The sequence below is a fragment of the Myotis davidii genome, unplaced genomic scaffold (assembly GCF_000327345.1).
Source record: "Myotis davidii unplaced genomic scaffold, ASM32734v1 scaffold299, whole genome shotgun sequence".
Lineage (NCBI taxonomy): Eukaryota > Metazoa > Chordata > Mammalia > Chiroptera > Vespertilionidae > Myotis > Myotis davidii.
This window is the reverse complement of record NW_006293088.1, coordinates 4,281,802-4,299,462: the sequence shown is the minus strand read 5'-3', so window position 1 is coordinate 4,299,462 and position 17,661 is coordinate 4,281,802. Positions and strand designations below refer to the sequence as shown.

General features: G+C 43.2%; 1 protein-coding gene across 9 annotated transcripts in view; it reads left to right on the top strand.

Moving 5' to 3' along the window:
* PRDM2 (PR domain 2) overlaps positions 1-17,661 on the top strand; it is a 97,604-nt gene that overhangs the window by 55,154 nt on the left and 24,789 nt on the right. For 5 of the 9 annotated variants that reach the window (XM_015565867.1, XM_015565871.1, XM_006766705.2 and 2 more), the window contains 2 exons: positions 7,921-8,031; positions 12,402-16,773. The exons of 1 other annotated variant lie outside the window; for it this stretch is intronic. In XM_015565867.1, coding sequence (XP_015421353.1) covers positions 7,921-8,031; positions 12,402-16,773 — 4,483 coding nt within the window. Of the gene's footprint in view, positions 1-4,304; positions 4,364-7,920; positions 8,032-12,401; positions 16,774-17,661 lie in introns of all 9 variants that reach the window. 3 more of the 9 variants (XM_006766704.2, XM_006766703.2, XM_015565870.1) reach the window with 2 other exon arrangements.

Sequence of the window (17,661 nt, the reverse complement as noted above, 5' to 3'; positions counted from 1 at the left end):
AGGACGCATGTACACCAAAACCGTCAGTGGCAATTTGAATGCTTAAGCAGTTTTGACGATTTAATGACTGTTAGGAATATGTTAAATCCCTTTTAAATCTTTATAACTTTGTGTCTTGTGGATTTGGTGTTTCTGGGGATAATGCTTCTTTTCTGGACACTTACACTGGGGTGTACAGGTGAGAGTTGGAAAGCAGAGAAACACTTCAGTAAGACCTTCTGCTGTGCAGGCAAAGGAGAAAGTTAAGGCTTTTTCCAAACTGTATTTTATAAAATTACATGTATTAATCTCAACCAAAGAAAACATTTTCAATTGCCTCACTAATTTTGCGTTTGTAGGTATTTTTAAGAAAATTTTTTTTTTTTTGCATAATGTAAGCAAATGTTTACTTAGAAAAATTAGGAAATGCAAACAGGAAAACAGGTATTATGCCCTCATCAGTAATCACATCAATGAGAGCCATCTGTCAACATCTTAATGTAGATCATCTCAGTTTATGTTGATGGATAAACAGTAGACTGGTTTTATTGAGTGCTTTGACCATTGTTCTATTAAAATTTCTATAAACATGAAGATTGAATTTTAAGTGATGTAATTGCTTCTTGACTCAGATTTATATCTAATTTTTACTTCCTGGAAATATTTTAAAATAAGTTTTGTAGTTAATTCATCAGGATATAGTATTATAAAATTTATCATGGGCTCTGAGAGGGAAAAACGCCTTTCCTTTTAGCTGAGACAGTTCTTTAGGGTGTGGCTGTCCCCTCTGTTTTAGGGGGTTGCCAAGCACTTGTCCCCGCTTAGCTCCCAGTCCTGGTTTGTATGTGAGGTTTCAGACTTTAGGTATATATTATTTCCCTGTAAAATAAAGGCTCCTGAAAATCCACTAGAAGAATGCTAGAAATTAAAATAATTTTAAAACAGAACAGAATAACAGTTTTAAGTTTCAGAGGTATTTAATTAGTTTCTAAAATAATTTTTTTTATGCCGCAAGACTTTCTGAGGTTCCGAAGAGTGTAAGGAAATTTAATGCCTTCTTAATTTGAATTTACAAAAGTTTATTTCTAGGATTTGGAATTATCCAGTCAGAGCCACTAAAAACCTTTTTTAGAGAAATTAAAGGTCCCTTCAGATGTGCTCTTCGCTGTTTTCCCATCAGCCTGACATTTGGAGGAGCCATGACTGCAAAGGCGGCGCACCCCCCTGGCGGGACGCAAGCATTCCAGGAATTTACACTGTGATCTGCAGCTCCGAAGTATCCAGAACTTTTCCATTGTTTCTGTTGGAAGCAAAGTCTAGAGTCCTGATTTAATACCATGACCAACTTAAAACGAGAGAGGTTTTATTTTTATAATTTGCCTCCAGGTTACAGACAGCTCTTGGCGAGTTTACAAAAAAGATTTGAAATTATGCCCAGGGAGCTTAACAGAATTTCTTACCATCACATACATTTCAGAGTTATTTCATGTGTAAAAGAAATCTGTAGAAAATGTATAGCGTATTACGTTCATAAAAACCCATTGTTACAGCATCTTATTGCTTCAGATGTCTCTCTTTCAAACACACGGACTGATGGGCTAAGGCCCCAAGTGGCTTGTTTACCCACTGATCTCTCCTTGGCCATTTGTAAGGGCCACTTCTGATCAGCTGATAAACACATCTCCCTGGTAACCTTTGACCTTTATGGTGACAGTTTCTGATGCCCGGTCCTCATAGTTCTGTGCCAGGTTGCCTGATCATCCTGTCAGTGGCTTTTGATGAGCTCTGGGGTTTTTGAACATACATTAAGGATATTGAAATAATTGAAATGGACTGTTAGTTCCTTGTGGAAAATGTAGTTTTACATATGTGTCCAGCTTCTCACGCCAGCTGCAGAATGTTGTGCTGCCACCAGATGTAAGCACAGCTGAGGCCTCGCTCTGACCACCCTTGACCAGCTTACACTTAACATCATTTGGCCATTACTTAAGCCAACAGCTTTGCTGTTATCTGTTGATTCTCTTTCCTTGCTACCTGATCTGTTAGAGAACTTGTTTTTTTTCTGTCTTTAATCCTATAAAAATACATTTAATACGACCTTTATCCCTCCCACTTCCCCTGTTAAGCTTTTCATTTGCTTTCAGAATTCTGACTTACCTCTGTGAACCAGTCCTCCCCAGTGCCACACTGGCCTACTTTCATGAAAATTACACCCTTGCCTTTCAAAAATTTTAACAAGATGTATGATGGCTTTATTTATGATGAATTTCTCAAACTTGTCTGAAATGCAGATGACACTGTTAATTAATTCGCTCTCTCTTCTTTTGTTACTCCTCGCCAAAGGATACTTTTTCCATTGATTTTTTTTTTTTTAAAGAGAGAGAGAGTAGGAGGGAGGGAGGGAGGAACAAACATTGCTGTGAGAGAGACACATCAATTGGAACCTCCTGCCATTGCCCTGACTGGGGATGGGTGCATGCCCTTGACCAGGAATTGAACCTGAGTCTCTTTGGTGTGCAGGCTGACACTCTAACCACTGAGCCACGTGGGCCAGGACTTTCTTACCTTTTAATGTAGCCCCTTATTTCTGTCATTTGTGTGTCTTCTGTTCTCTACGGTCTGTAACCTTAGCTTAGCAGAGTACTGGGTTGGAGCCTCTCTTCAATCTCATGTGAAAATGTGCTTCCGATCTTCTAATTCCTAGGAGTGACCCTCTCATTTTGGGCAGGAAGAAGAGGAAGATTTTACGAAAGAATGGTTGCGAAAGCAGGAGTTTCCAGATGATAGTGTCATAGGGCTGGTAGAGTAATCTGAGGAATGTAAGATCCTCCCTCCCTGCCCCACTTCCTCCCCCACTCCCCACCCCCCCAAAAAGGTAGGACCATCAAACGCCAAAGGTGAAGGAGAAACTTGGGGCTAATAAGTGAAGAAATGGGGTTTTGTAATGATGAGAGCAGAGGTAACTGTGGGGAGTGGAGAGTCCAGTGCAGGGATCACGGGCTAGATGGCGTGGTGGGGATCGAGGGCACATGCACCACCCACCCTTTGGAGAGTTGTTGGCCCCTGTTCAGGCAGCCCATGCATTTCCATGACCTTTCATGGCTCTCACCGATGCGGTTTCTCCCGGTTTGGCAGTCAGCTGTGCATCCGAGTAAGATGGGGGCTCCCCCAAGATCAGACAGACCTGCTGATACTGAACTCTGATTTCATACTTCGTAGTTGAGTAGTTCCCCAGTGAGGAGGCAGCGCATGTGGAATTACATATGGTTCTACGTGTAGTTCCTTTAAATCACCGAATGCGGGAGCCTTCACTGTTGTAATAATTTTTAATGTACCTTATGCCATCCTTCTAGAATTTTGCATTCTCTCTGATGCCTGAACATTTTTAAAGTGAAACATTATTCTCTAGAATTTCCTAGTGTTAGTTCACTTTATTGGGAGAGTGCAGCGTAGTCCAGAACTTACGCATGTGGCACTGGAGGCAGTTTTGGTTTTGCACCTCGCATCCAAGCGCCAGCAGCACATGCTTCCCTTGTCCTTAAAAGCCCCCACCGTGGCTGCTGGGTTTCCCCCCAGGGCAGCTATTTCACTAGAAAATCCAGTTCTATTGATATTATTTAATGGTTAATCATATTTGCTCAGATTGGTGTTCTGTGCTGTTGACCGATACTTGTTTCTGGCATAAGATAAAATTGAAATGGAAAAAAATCCACATTCCACTTTGTTCCTTTCTTATAAATGCAGTAGAAGTCTTTATAACCCTTTCATTTGCCCTTGAAACTGAATGAGTAAGGGTTATAAAGTGCTTTCTAAACAATAAGGTATCCTTATTATGCCATTTTTGGTCCTAAGAAATAAATGTACTAGAAGGAGCACTTTTAGCAGCAGCATCATTCTTGGGTTTTAATTCTGACTCTAGAGCTAATTTAGTCGTGTGGCCTGGGGCAGATGACTTCACGTCTCTGGTCCTTGGGTGTCTCTGAAATGAGAGGCATGGATTGGGACTTTCTGGTCTTAAATAGCCGAGTGGTGCTTAAGTGGTAAGAATATCAGTTTTACACTGTGGGCACGGCACAGGCCTGAGAGTAAGTATACCACATCCCATCCCTAACTAAGAACACAAAGGTTATTTTTATTTTTTGGTGAGACCTTGCAGTAGACAACTGCTGTTTTCTTTCTGTTTCATTTCGTTTTCTTCATCTTTGTGTGTATATTTCCTTTCCTTATATATAAGCATACAGTTTTGTCCTGTGCTTCATTATGTTCTTTGTCATTGTTTCCATTTCACTTTCCTTGTGTTTCATTCCTATATCTTTCTTGTTTAGAGCAAGTGGAGCACGCAGCTGGCAGTAGCCTCTGTGTAGGACCCTTCAGGAACCTGATGGTAAGTGCACACGTGTACTTACCAGGCTCCCAGTGGGCTCTGCCACACCAGCTCTCACAGTAGAAACCAGCTAGTCCCCTCTCCCCTTTGTCAGAGTCCTCATCCAGGTTATTTTTGATTGTAGATTTTTTTTAACTTTAATTTGATTACGTAAAGAACAGAAACCAAGTATCCAGAAAAAATATACTGATTTAAGGAAATGGAGCAGTTTCCATACCTGTAATTGCAGTATTTGGCGTGGTGAGTGACACCAAGCATACCTTCGTGTGAATCAGGATTCCCATGTTCTAATTTCTGTTCTGTCAGAGACTGAGTAGTCTCTTTGGGGCCCCTGATGTCTGGTTTCTCTTGCAAAAAAACAGGTAGGCCAGGGGATTTCAGTAGCTCCTTCACCCTAGTCTGTGGTCCTGATGGGAAGTAGCTCGAGTGTTAGATGTTCCGATGAACATTTCCGGTACCAAATAATCTCAGGGCCATGAAAGAATGATAATTAGAGTTATGATAGTTGCATGTCTGTCATAAACTAAGTCTACCTTTGTTCACTGAAAGGAATGTGGGAGGTAAATTTAATTGTTCCATTCCTTTTTTAGAATTGGTTTATTAGTGTTATTCAGATAGTTCCTTTAAATTTTATAATAAACGTATAAACTGCAGAACCTCGCCTATCTTTAGTAACCCATATTATATTGGTTTAGCCCAGTGGTTCTTAACCTGGGGAACACCCCCCCCCCCCTTTCAGGGACATTTGGCCAAGTCTGGAGACTTTTGGTTGTCACACTAGAAGGTGACACTGGCATCTAGTGAGTGGGAGTCAGTGATGCTGCTAAATGTCCTCCGATGCCTTGGACAGCCCCACAGCAGAGCGCAATCTGGTCCAAGTGTCACTTGAGCTACAGTTGAACCACTGCTATCCAGCCTCCAGTAGCCTGTGGTGGGATGCTCTTGGGAGCCCTCTGAATAGGATGCAGATGTTCCTACTGAGAGTGGCTTCTCTTCACAGGGCATCAGGCTTTCCTGGTTATGGGTTTGAAAGAGGGCACCTGGGAGCAGGAGGGATATTTCTCACTGGTTAGGTTTGGAGAGTCCAAAAATAGGCATTTGACATTCAGTATCAGCTAGGTGTTCTCATACTTCCTTAGGCAGAGAATAAAACTTCAAATAATATTTTTAGCTTTTAGATAGTTATGTGATCTTGTTCTGAATACATATTAATGGATGGTATTATTAAAGTTGTACTTTGCTTTATTATAACATAAATCTAGAAATCTCACTTAGTACTTTGTTCACATAGGGCAATTTACTTTTATATAGCCTGCTAACTAGCCTCTATAGTGCTTGAGAAGTTGCAGAAAATCTTTGAATTGGTTTTGCAAGGGACTGTAGTACAATAAATTAATGTCTGTATTTCTGTTAAATTTTACAGTGTGAGAGTAAGGCTAGGCATAAGAGGGAAGCTTTAGACCATACTTCTGTACTTACGTATTTTGAAAGCTCATACCTGTAGAAAGTAGTAGCAAGTAAGAATTCAGTAAGAAAGGTCATATTTCTTGGCCTGTTGGGAGTACATGAGGTGGTACTGATATCTTACAACAAATTTGTGGTTTTGATCCAGGGAAAATTTTTCTGAATATAACTTTCGAATGAAATGTCTGAGGGCAGCAGGAGCCCTGACGTGAGTCTTATGAGGCATGACCTGCAGAACTGGAGCAGCTCCTGTTAGTAGCCAGTCACTGGTATTTGCATTGTTTGCTACCAGTAATCTGAGATGGACTGGGCATATGTCATCGTGAGGATAAGAAAACTGGTTGAAAGGTTAGAATCCAAACTCCCTAAAGCACAACTGGATTCCTCAGGAGCCTTTGTCATTATCAGATTTACGCCAGTGCTGTTGACTGAGGGAGAAAGACTTGAAAGAGGAGGTGACTTGTGGCCGTGTCACATGTTTTCATGGCCTTGCCCCTTGCAGAGGGCATGGGTTTATAATCCTTCCACCCGGAGACGTGAATCTACCTGCTCCATGAAGAGTCTGCTTCTGGGCCCACCAGGACGTGGTTCCAGTGAATTCTGAGGTCCATTTTAGCTGCCTGTGGAAACGAATGGATTGCCTTGTTTTCAGATATGTGTTTGAGTGAACTCTTTCTTATGCAGTTGCAGAGAACTTTTGTTTTCTTACTGAAGAATTAGGGATTCAAAATGGTGTTTTAGAATTTTCTTTTTATGACCAACATTGAATGGCTGATTAAGTATTTTATTCATTTTTTCTTGTTGAATCTCTTAAATATTTCTCAAAATCCGCTGATGTTTTTTAGGATTAATACCTGGTTTGTATTGTTTACAAATGTTTCTATTTTTAATTATGATCTTTGCAGTGATAATATTTTGTGTCTCTGATCTTAAGTTTCATCTGTTACCTACATTTTAATTAATTATGCTGCTCTGTAGCGATTCTTGGTTATGGAGAATACCATTTTCCAGAAACTGCCAATGTTTTCTAGTTTGTCATTTTACTGAATTGGAGATCAAGGCAGCTGTTGGTTGCAAAAGAGAAAGCTCAGGAGGCTATATGAAGCCTGGCTGAGGAGAGCGTTGCAGAAAGAGAAGGGAACTGTTCGGGAAAGGTGATAGGACCTGTTCTGAATCTGAAAACTGAAGGAAAAAAAAAGCTACCAGGCATAAGAAACTTGGAATTTAAAAAATGGCAAAGAGGGGTTGCAAATTCTGGTTAAATCCTAATGAGACCAAACGTTGAGCCTTCAGTAGTAGTAACCAGTCCAGCATTGTTTATCTTTACTAAGAATCTTGGCGACTTGCGTTCCCTGCTCCAGCTTGTCAGAAATGTGCTGCATGTTCCTCTTATCTTCTGAACTGTGGTATCACTTGGAATTCAGTTAGTGTTTCCTGAATTCCAGCTTCCAAATCGTTAATGAAATATTGAACTGTTCTGGACCTCGACTTGCGTCCCTCAGGACCCTCAGAGTGCTGTGCCGGCCGGCCACAGTGAATTATTCATAATTACTCTGCTTTGCTATTTGAGCCATTGTGCATGTGTATTCCTGACAATTCAGTGGGATCTCTGCTGCTGTTGTTTTACTTTGACAATTATAGATGCTCATATCTTAACTAAAAGGGCCCCTAGTTATCCCGTGTTGCTTTTCCTACATGCTTCTTAGAAATAACCAGATTTCTGCCAGTCCCTCTTATGTGTATGGTATTAAAACTGAGAGCAATCATCTAATTTTTCTGTGACATCAGTATTGTTAACTTTTCTAGAATATATTATTTATTGGTTTGATAGTTGCTTAGAGTTATGAGGGAACTAGTGCCCAAGATTCTAAAAAATACATGATTTATGGGTTTTTTTCTCTGACGTGACTTAAAAGTATTTGTATTCATCATCCACTCCTTTCTTTAGGGATTGAAGTGATAATTTCCCAGAAATAGACAGTTTACTCTGATTATATTAGTGATTGTCTCCTTCAAGAATTTGGGGTAATAGTGAACGAATGAATGAATGAACGGACGAACAAATAAATAAATAAATGGTTTATTTGTTTCAGGGAAGAAAAAACCCCAGGAAAATAAAAACAAAGGAAACAAAACTGAAGACATACAGCTGAAGACAAGCGAGCCAGATCCCACCTCTGCCAATATGAGAGATTCTGCAGAAGGTAGGCTGGGGTGTTGGGCTTGTATGATTTGGGTGTGTATCACCATTTATAATTTTGTATTTCTTCGGCATGCCTGTCTGAGAGTCATTTAAGAAAAGGTTAAACAGCAAGAAAGTCCCCTACAAGCCCTTCACAGTCCCCATCCCCTTCAAAAATGTACTAAAGACCTTCCTTGTTAGAAATGAAATTATGCTTGGTTAAAATAAAATGAAGCATTCTATATGATTGCATTTATAAATAATTTACAAAGTTCAAAACCATCAAAAAACATCCATGATGATAGGAGTCAGACTGATAGGGGCAGACTGGGGGGAGTCCACTGATGGGTGGGGTGGGCACATTGGTGTACTTACTTGTAAACACTTTATCTTGCTCTATACTTATGTTTTGCATACTTTAAGTATGTTTTGTAGTTCAGTTAAAAAATTACTTAAAATATTAAATACCCTTGATTTTATATATCAGAATGAAAAATGTGCCGATTGAAAAGTGTTCCTTTGTTGAATTTTAATTCCTATTTTATCTCGTGCTTCTTCCCACTAAATTGTCTATGGTCTCTTCTGAGGACTATTATTCTAGGCCCTCCGTGCTGTAAGAATTCAGAGACATGGATTGACAGTTAATCAGAAAGGCAGATTGCTCAGTTGAGCCACCATATTGAGACTATTGCTATTAGAAAAGAGGGCGCTATGTCCTAATTTGTTATGTGGTCAATTTATGCAAAGACCGGAGCTTGCTCAAGAGTTGTTCATAGTGACCCAAATAGGCAAATTTCAAAATGTAGGCTTGTGACTTTCAAGAAACATTTGTAGAGAAAAAAACTCACTAACAATAATTTTTATTCTTCTTAAGCCATTTTGGTGGTGATGACGTTCATAAAGGATTGTAATTTCCTGTGGCATTTTATGAAGCAAGAATCGACAAGTTTATTTCCCAGAACCTTATAAAACTAAGTTCTGCCCGCTGATAGCAGATTTGCTAAGACATTTGTTTGAACAACAAAAAATACTAAGGACCCTCCCTACGTTTAGTGGCAGAATTAAAAACAAAAATCCAGGAGCCCCTTTTCCCCTTTGAAAATTCAAGATAGTTATTTTTTTCTTGATACAACATAGGGCCCTGTGAAAAAAGATAATATTTACCTTTTTGTGGAATAACTGGTTAAAGTGTGATTGGCTCTGTACAGGGTAGTTGTCATTCCTGAATGTTCTGCGTATTCTTAAAAAAGTGGTCTGAGCAAGCAGTCCAAACTCTTCCTTTGCTCCCCAAACCTCCCATTATGTTTAAAACTCAGTGACCGCATGGACCCACTTTGGTGTGAGCCTTACTAGTGAGCAGAGCTGTGTTTTGGTTTATATTGCTTTGGACAGTTTCAAATCTGAAATTGTTTACCAGTCACAGAGAAAGAAAATAATACATTTATATATTTTTTTCCCATTAAAAGATGCCACAGATTTTGGCCCAAAAAGAACTCCTTAAAGAAATTTTTGTGCCTTACAGATGTTATTTTCAATTTCTGTAGTCTCATTCCAACTTTTTTTAGCAACATGTTGGGTCTGTGTTGAACATGTAGTTAGGAGTTAGCTCCTAATTTGAAATACATTACCACCATCAAATGACTGGTTTCTCAGTTTATGGAAAACTCATGGAATTTATGAAATTTGTCGGGGGGTGGGGTGGGAAGACTGGTTTCTGTTTTGTTTAGAAGCAGAAGCCTCGCTGCCAGTAAAATGGTGGCACATGGGTAAAAGTAAGACTGATACTCCTAGGAAACCTTGCATTTAGAGAGCTTGGCACAGTGGGCCTTTTTAGCCCCCACTTCCCCTGTATCCAGGCATTCACCAGGTCCGTGACAGGCTCTTCTATCTTGACAGTCTGGCCACTGTTTTCTGCCTCCACTGCGACATCTCTTAATGTAGGCCGCAGTATCTCCCTTCTGATACCACTGCACCAGTATTGGTTGCCTGCAGTAATGTGTCTTCCCTGTCCCTTAATCCACATCACAGCCAATATCTCCCACCTGGCATCCTCCTGCTTTAAAATATCTTAATGGTTCCCCATTGCCCGCCGGTGAGTCCAGAATAATTCACAGTGTGCTACATGTTTTGATTCCTCATGCTGCCTTTCCTTTTCTCTCCTTGACCTTCACGTTCAGCCTGCCCAGGACTTTATCTAGTAGGAAGCCTCCCCTGATTAAGCCACATACAGTGTTCCTCTTGTGAGCTTCTGTAGCAGCACGTGCTTCCACAGGCATAACCACTGATTTATGACAGTGGTGTTGCCTGCTTGCTTTCCTGTAGCTCTATAAGGATAAGGGTCTTGACATTGTTGTTCGCCTAGTACTGGCATACAGTAAATACCTACCCAGCGAAAGAGGGGACGATCCAGTTAACAAGCCAGGAGGTCCCAGAGCTTTTCTAACTCCTCAAGTGTATACAGTGCAAGGGGCCTAGTTCAACAGACAGTGGTACTGTGGAGAAGGGACATTCTCTGTCAGCAGTAGATGCACTGTGACAGCTCCTGTCTGGGAGTCCCCTGCTCTCCCTGGGTTTTCTCCCAACCGCTGTTCCATTTCTCTGCTTTTTTTTATAGCTAAACTTGAAAGAGTTGCTTATAGTCTCCCTGTCTCTCCCTCCTTACCTTCTTTTAGGAACTCTGTTAGGCATTTGTCCCCACTACTCCACTAAAACTGTTACCATGATCACCACACGTCCACCTTGGTAAAGGGAATGCTCCATTCTCAGTCCTTATCTTACCCAACCCCTCAACAGTTCTGCACACAGCTGATCACTCCCTCCTTGAACCTTTGTTTATTTAGCCTAAAGCCACCACTCTCTTGATTCTCCAACTACCTCACTGGTCATTTCTCTGACCTCTAAGTACTGGAGTCATCTGGGGGCAGTCTTCCCTCCTCTCTTCTGTCTGCATTCACTCTCCAGGTGACCTCGTCCAGTCCCATGCTCCAAATACTATTTTGTGAAAAGGACTTATACATTTCTAGACTCGGCCTCTGTTGAACTCGAGTCATCCATAACTGCTTAACATCTTTACGTGGATAGCTGTCAGGAACCTCAAAGTTTTAATACATCAGAATGAACTCTACTTTCCTCCAGCACACACACACATAGCCCACACCTGCTCTTCCCTCAGTTTCCTACTGCTTAGCAAACAGAATTATTGCGGTTGCTGTGGCTCCTTGACATCTCTCTCACCACAGCTAGTCAGCAAGCACATCTTGTTAGTTTACCTCCAAAATGTATCCAGAGTCAGATCATTCCCACCACCTCCCCTGCCACCCTAGCCCTCATCCTGTCCCTTCTCCTGCAGGATGCAGCCCTTGGCTCCCTGCCTCCACCCTTAGCCTCCTGGAACTTCCTATCTTCCTTGTACCAGGAGTGATTCTCTTGAATATGAGTAGTTATATCATATTTCTGTTAGAACTTCAGCTCCCTGTTTCACTCCGTGTAAAGGCCAGTAGCCTGCAAGGTCCTGTGCGAGTTGGCCTCTGATCTCATCTTCTGCTCTCCTGCCTTCCTCCAGTCCCCCCCACCCCACAGTCTTTCCAGATTCCTTGCTATTCCTTGAACACATCCAGCAAGTTCTTGACTCAGAACTTTAGTATCTGCTGTTTACTCTATCCAGAGGGTTCCCCTCCCCTGCATATTCACTTTTTTTAGGTCTCTGCTCAACTGTCACCTTACCAGTGAGTCCTTCCCTGCCCACCTGGGTTTCTTCTTGGGCATTGAGACTCCTGAGTTGCTAATAATTACAGGCTTAGAAGAGATGATCTCTAAAGTTACTTTCACTTGAAAAAATCCTGATCATATGATTCTGGAAACTCTTCTAGCTTCTAAAAATGTAGATTTAGTCAGGAAGGGAGGAGAGAATCATTCCATTCAAGGAAGACCACTAAGAATCTAACCTGGTAGGTAATATATTTAGCTTATTTCAGTTTGGAATCCTGAGAAATTGGAATTCACAACTAGTCTCCTGAAATTCAGTGCCTGCTACTTCAACAAAATTTTAGGCACCACAATTTCTATACATAAAAATATTTATATATGTGTAATTAAACGCAGAAAAGAATCTAAGCTCCAAGTGACTCTTTGTTCACGTATGTCTCCTCACTGCCCAGTGTATTGCCTGGTTAATGCCAGGTGCTCTGTAAATACTAGCTGAATGAATGAAAGAAAGAAAGAAATGGATTTAAGTACAATACAACTTTATAAATGAGAATGTGGAGCTGTTGTTAATCATAACCTTCCTTACACATTTTAAGTACTAAGAGAAATAACTTGAATAATAAGAATTGATCTTAAATCGGCTAGTTTTGCCCTCACTTCCATGCTTCTACTTCCCTCTGCTTTCAGGTGCCAAAGAAGAGGACGAGAAGCCGTCAGCTCCAGCAGCTGAGCAGACAGCTGTTCAGGAGGTGGTTAATCAGGATGTGCTTCCAGAACTAGGAACCCCTCTCCCTGCCTGCGAGCTACACACAGAACCAGACAAGAAGCTAGAAGCAACAAATTGTGAGGTGAATGACTTGGAGGAAGAGGAGGAGGAGGAAGAGGAGGAAGACGATGGCTTGGAAGAAGAGGGGGAAGAAGAAGCTGACATGCCAAATGAAAGTTCTGTGAAAGAGCCGGAAATACGGTGTGATGAGAAGCTAGAAGATTTATTAGAAGAACCAAAAAACATTTCAAAAGAAACTCTCGAAGACTCTCCAGAGGTAACTCCTGTTATCAAAATTCCCAAAACTAAGGAAGAAGCCAATGGTGATGTATTTGAAACATTAATGTTTCCATGTCAGCATTGTGAAAGGAAGTTTACAACCAAACAGGGGCTGGAACGGCACATGCACATCCATATATCTACAGTCAACCATGCTTTCAAATGCAAGTACTGTGGGAAAGCATTCGGCACCCAAATTAACAGGCGGAGGCATGAGCGTCGCCATGAGGCAGGGTTAAAGCGAAAAGCCGGCCTAACACTACAGCCATCAGAGGACCTAGCTGATGGCAAAGAATCTGGAGACAGTGTCACTCCAAAAGATGACTCGATTCCTCCCAATCTTGGGCAAAACTGTCTGATCTTGAGTTCAGAGAAAGCTTCCCAAGAAACAGTAAATTCTTCTGTTGTAGAAGAGAATGGAGAAGTTAAAGAGCTTCATCCATGCAAATACTGTAAGAAGGTTTTTGGCACTCATACTAATATGAGACGGCACCAGCGCAGAGTTCATGAACGTCACCTGATTCCCAAAGGTGTGCGGAGAAAAGGAGGCCTTCTGGAAGAGCCCCAGCCGCCCGCAGAACGGGCCCAGCCCCCCCAGAATGTCTACGTTCCCAGCACTGAACCCGAGGAGGAAGGGGAGGCAGATGACGTGTACATCATGGACATTTCTAGCAATATCTCTGAGAACTTAAATTACTATATTGATGGTAAAATTCAAACCAGCAGCAGCACCAGTAACTGTGATGTGATTGAGATGGAGTCCAGTTCGGCTGACTTGTTTGGTATAAACTGTCTGCTCACTCCAGTTACAGTGGAAATTACTCAGAATATAAAGACCACACAGATCCCCATAGCAGATAATCTTCCTAAAGAGCCTTCCAGCAGCACAAACAGTGAGTCCAAGAGACGGAGAACTGCTAGTCCGCCCGTGTTACCCAGAATCAAAGCTGAAGCAGAGCCTGAGCCCATAGCACCCTCGTGCTCCTTGAGCCTGCCCCTTAGCATCTCCACCACGGAGGCGGTGTCTCTCCACAAAGAGAAAGGCGTGTACTTGTCGTCAAAGCTCAAGCAGCTCCTTCAGACCCAGGATAAACTGACTCCTCCTGCAGGGATTTTGGCAGCTGAGATCACTAAGTTAGGTCCTGTCTGTGTGTCCGCTCCTGCATCGATGCTGCCCGTGACCTCCAGTAGGTTTAAGCGGCGGACCAGCTCCCCTCCCAGCTCTCCACAGCACAGTCCTGCCCTTCGAGACTTCGGAAAGCAAAGCGATGGGAAAGCAGTGTGGACTGATGCAGTTCTGGGTTCCAAAAAGCCCAAGTTAGAAAGTCATAGCAACTCCTCCCCGGTGTGGAGTTTGTCTGGGAGAGACGAGAGGGAAACCGTGAGCCCGCCATGCTTTGATGAATTCAAGGTATCCAAAGAGTGGGCCGCCAGTTCCACTTTTAGCCCTGTGTGCAACCAGCAGCCACTGGATTTGTCCAGCGGTGTCAAACAGAAGACTGAGGGCACCGGCAGGCCTCCGGTCCAGTGGGAGTCTGTGTTAGATCTCAGTGTGCATAAAAAGACTTGTGGGGACTCAGAAAGCAAGGAATTCAAAGACAGCAGCGTGGCGCAGCCAACCTGCGGTGCTGGCAAGAAGAAGAAGCCGACCACCTGCATGCTGCAGAAGGTCCTTCTCAATGAGTACAATGGCATCGGCGTGCCCATCGAAAACACGGCAGATGTCACCAGGAGCCCGAGTCCTTGTAAATCCCTGGATCCCCAGGCAGATCCTGACCTTGGGCCTGACACGAGTTTGTCTGCCCCTCCTGTGGAGCACCCACCTGATGTTTCTCCTTCATCTCCTGCCTGCCAGGCACCCTCTCTTTCCTCCGGGCAGCTGCCTCCTCTCTTGATGCCAACACATCCCTCATCCCCTCCGCCCTGTCCTCCTGTGCTAACTGTGGCCACACCACCTCCTCCACTCCTGCCTACCATACCTCTTCCAGCCCCCTCTTCCGGGGCATCTCCTCTCCCGTGTCCCTCTCCACTCTCAAATGCGACTGCACAGTCCCCACTTCCGATTCTTTCTCCTACGGTGTCTCCCTCGCCTTCTCCCATTCCTTCCGTAGAGCCTCTCATGTCTGCTGCCTCTCCGGGGCCTCCAACACTCTCATCATCTTCTGCATCTTCATCTTCATTCTCTTCATCTTCCTCCTCTTCCCCCTCACCACCTCCTCTGTCAGCAGTATCATCCGTTGTTTCTTCTGGGGATAATCTGGAAGCCTCCCTCCCCATGATATCTTTCAAACAGGAGGAATTAGAGAATGAAGATCTGAAACCCAGGGAAGAACCCCCGTCTGCAGTTGAACAGGATATTGTTCAGGAAACATTCAACAAAAACTTTGTCTGCAATGTGTGTGAATCACCTTTTCTTTCCATTAAAGATCTAACCAAACATTTATCTGTTCATGCTGAAGAATGGCCCTTCAAATGTGAATTTTGTGTGCAGCTTTTTAAGGCTAAAACTGACTTGTCAGAACATCGCTTTTTGCTTCATGGAGTTGGGAATATCTTTGTGTGTTCAGTTTGTAAAAAAGAATTTGCTTTTTTGTGCAATTTGCAGCAGCACCAGCGAGATCTGCACCCGGATAAGGTGTGCACACACCACGAGTTTGAGAGTGGCACCCTGAGGCCGCAGAACTTTACAGATCCCAGCAAGGCCCACGCAGAACATATGCAGAGTTTGCCGGAAGATCCTTCAGAAACGTCAAAAGAGGAAGAGGAGTTAAATGATTCTTCCGAAGAGCTTTACACGACCATAAAAATAATGGCTTCTGGGCTAAAGACAAAAGATCCAGATGTTCGATTGGGTCTCAATCAACATTACCCAAGCTTTAAACCGCCTCCATTTCAGTACCATCACCGAAACCCCATGGGTATCGGTGTGACGGCCACCAACTTCACTACACACAACATTCCACAGACGTTTAGCACTGCCATTCGCTGCACCAAGTGCGGCAAGGGTGTGGACAACATGCCCGAGCTACACAAGCACATCCTGGCCTGCGCTTCTGCCAGCGACAAGAAGAGGTACACCCCTAGGAAAAACCCAGTACCGCTGAAACAAACGGTGCAACCCAAAAACGGCGTGGTGGTTTTGGAGAACTCTGGGAAAAATGCCTTTAGACGAATGGGACAACCCAAAAGACTGAACTTTAGTGTCGAACTCAGCAAAATGTCACCAAATAAGCTCAAATTAAATGCATTGAAGAAAAAAAACCAGCTTGTTCAGAAAGCAATCCTGCAAAAAAACAAATCTGCCAAGCAGAAGGCGGACTTAAAAAATGCTTCGGAGTCCTCCTCACACATCTGTCCGTATTGCCATCGGGAGTTCACGTACATAGGAAGCCTGAATAAGCATGCTGCTTTCAGCTGTCCCAAAAAACCGCTTTCTCCTCCCAAAAAAAAAGTTTCCCATTCGTCCAAGAAAGGTGGGCATGTGTCACCTGCAAGTAGTGACAGAAGCAGCAGCAACCACCGCAGACGGACCGCAGATGCCGAGATTAAAATGCAAAACACGCAGGCTCCTTTGGGCAAGACTAGAGCTCGCAGCTCAGGCCCCGCACAGGTCTCACTGCCCTCCTCGTCCTTCAGGTCCAAGCAGAATGTCAAATTTGCAGCTCCGGGGAAGTCCAAGAAACCAACCTCCTCTTTAAGGAACTCGAGTCCAATCAGAATGGCCAAAATAACTCATGTTGAGGGGAAAAAGCCCAAAGCTGTGGCCAAGAATCATTCTGCTCAGCTCTCGAGCAAGACGGCCCGGAGCCTGCACGTGAGGGTACAGAAAAGCAAGGCCGTCTTACAAAGCAAATCCGCTCTGACCGGTAAGAAAAGAACAGACCGGTTCAATGTAAAATCTAGAGAACGGAGTGGCGGGCCCATCACCCGAAGCCTCCAGCTGGCAGCTGCTGCCGACCTGGGCGAAAGCAGAAGGGAGGACAGCAGTGGCAAGCAGGAGCTGAAGGACTTCAGGTAAGCTGTCTCCCAGGGCCTGAGGAATTCAGCTCCGGAGCGTGGGGGCGGGAAAGACGGTTGGAAGCGAACAGTATACTTGCCCAATGGCTTTTTTCTCTTTTTCCTGTGTAATTTTGACATAAGCACTTAAAGGAAATGGGGTTGCTTAAGTTAGAGGCTGCTGCAGAGATGGATACTGCCTAGTTTTATCTCAGACCCAGGACTCACAAAAGGGGGCCATTTCTTTTAGGGCCAGTGTGAACTGAATTTGAAACTATGAAAAGCTTTCAAAAGGACCCTGTTATGAAAAGATGAAATTCTCTTAAACTTCCTTCCTATCTTGGGAAATATCTCAGTGTCACTTTTATTTTTTCTGGATTATAGGTGGTTTCTTCTGTTAAAATGGATCTCTGAGGCCATTAAAACCACATTGCAATCTCTTCAATGTTTCTGTGATTCAAGCATAGTTATAGTAACGGAGAATGCTTCCATTACTCATGCTTCTATAGTTTTCATTCAAAAAACTTGCCTCGTGGGTTAAAACAAAATGCACCGTACTCATTTTAAAATGCCTTAAGTTCCCCACCCCTCCTCTCTCCAGCGAAGGGTGACACAGGCCAGGTCCCAGAGGGGCAGCGGCCAGGAGCGTGCTTAGAACGGCAGCAAGGCCAGGCACATGCTGGAACCCAGGGCAAGTCAGCGTGGCCGTCAGTGCCCTTGTTTCCCGATAATGATGTAAGAGTTCATCTTAGATTTGAGGTGATTTTGCTGTTTTATTTGTGTCCTCCCTATATTCAGAAGTGTTCTTAGTGACAAAAACATAGGGTAATAGTTAAACTGGTTATGTTGACTTCTCAAACTTTCTAAAGCATTTAAAAAACCTTGTTTTGACGCACTCTTGGGATT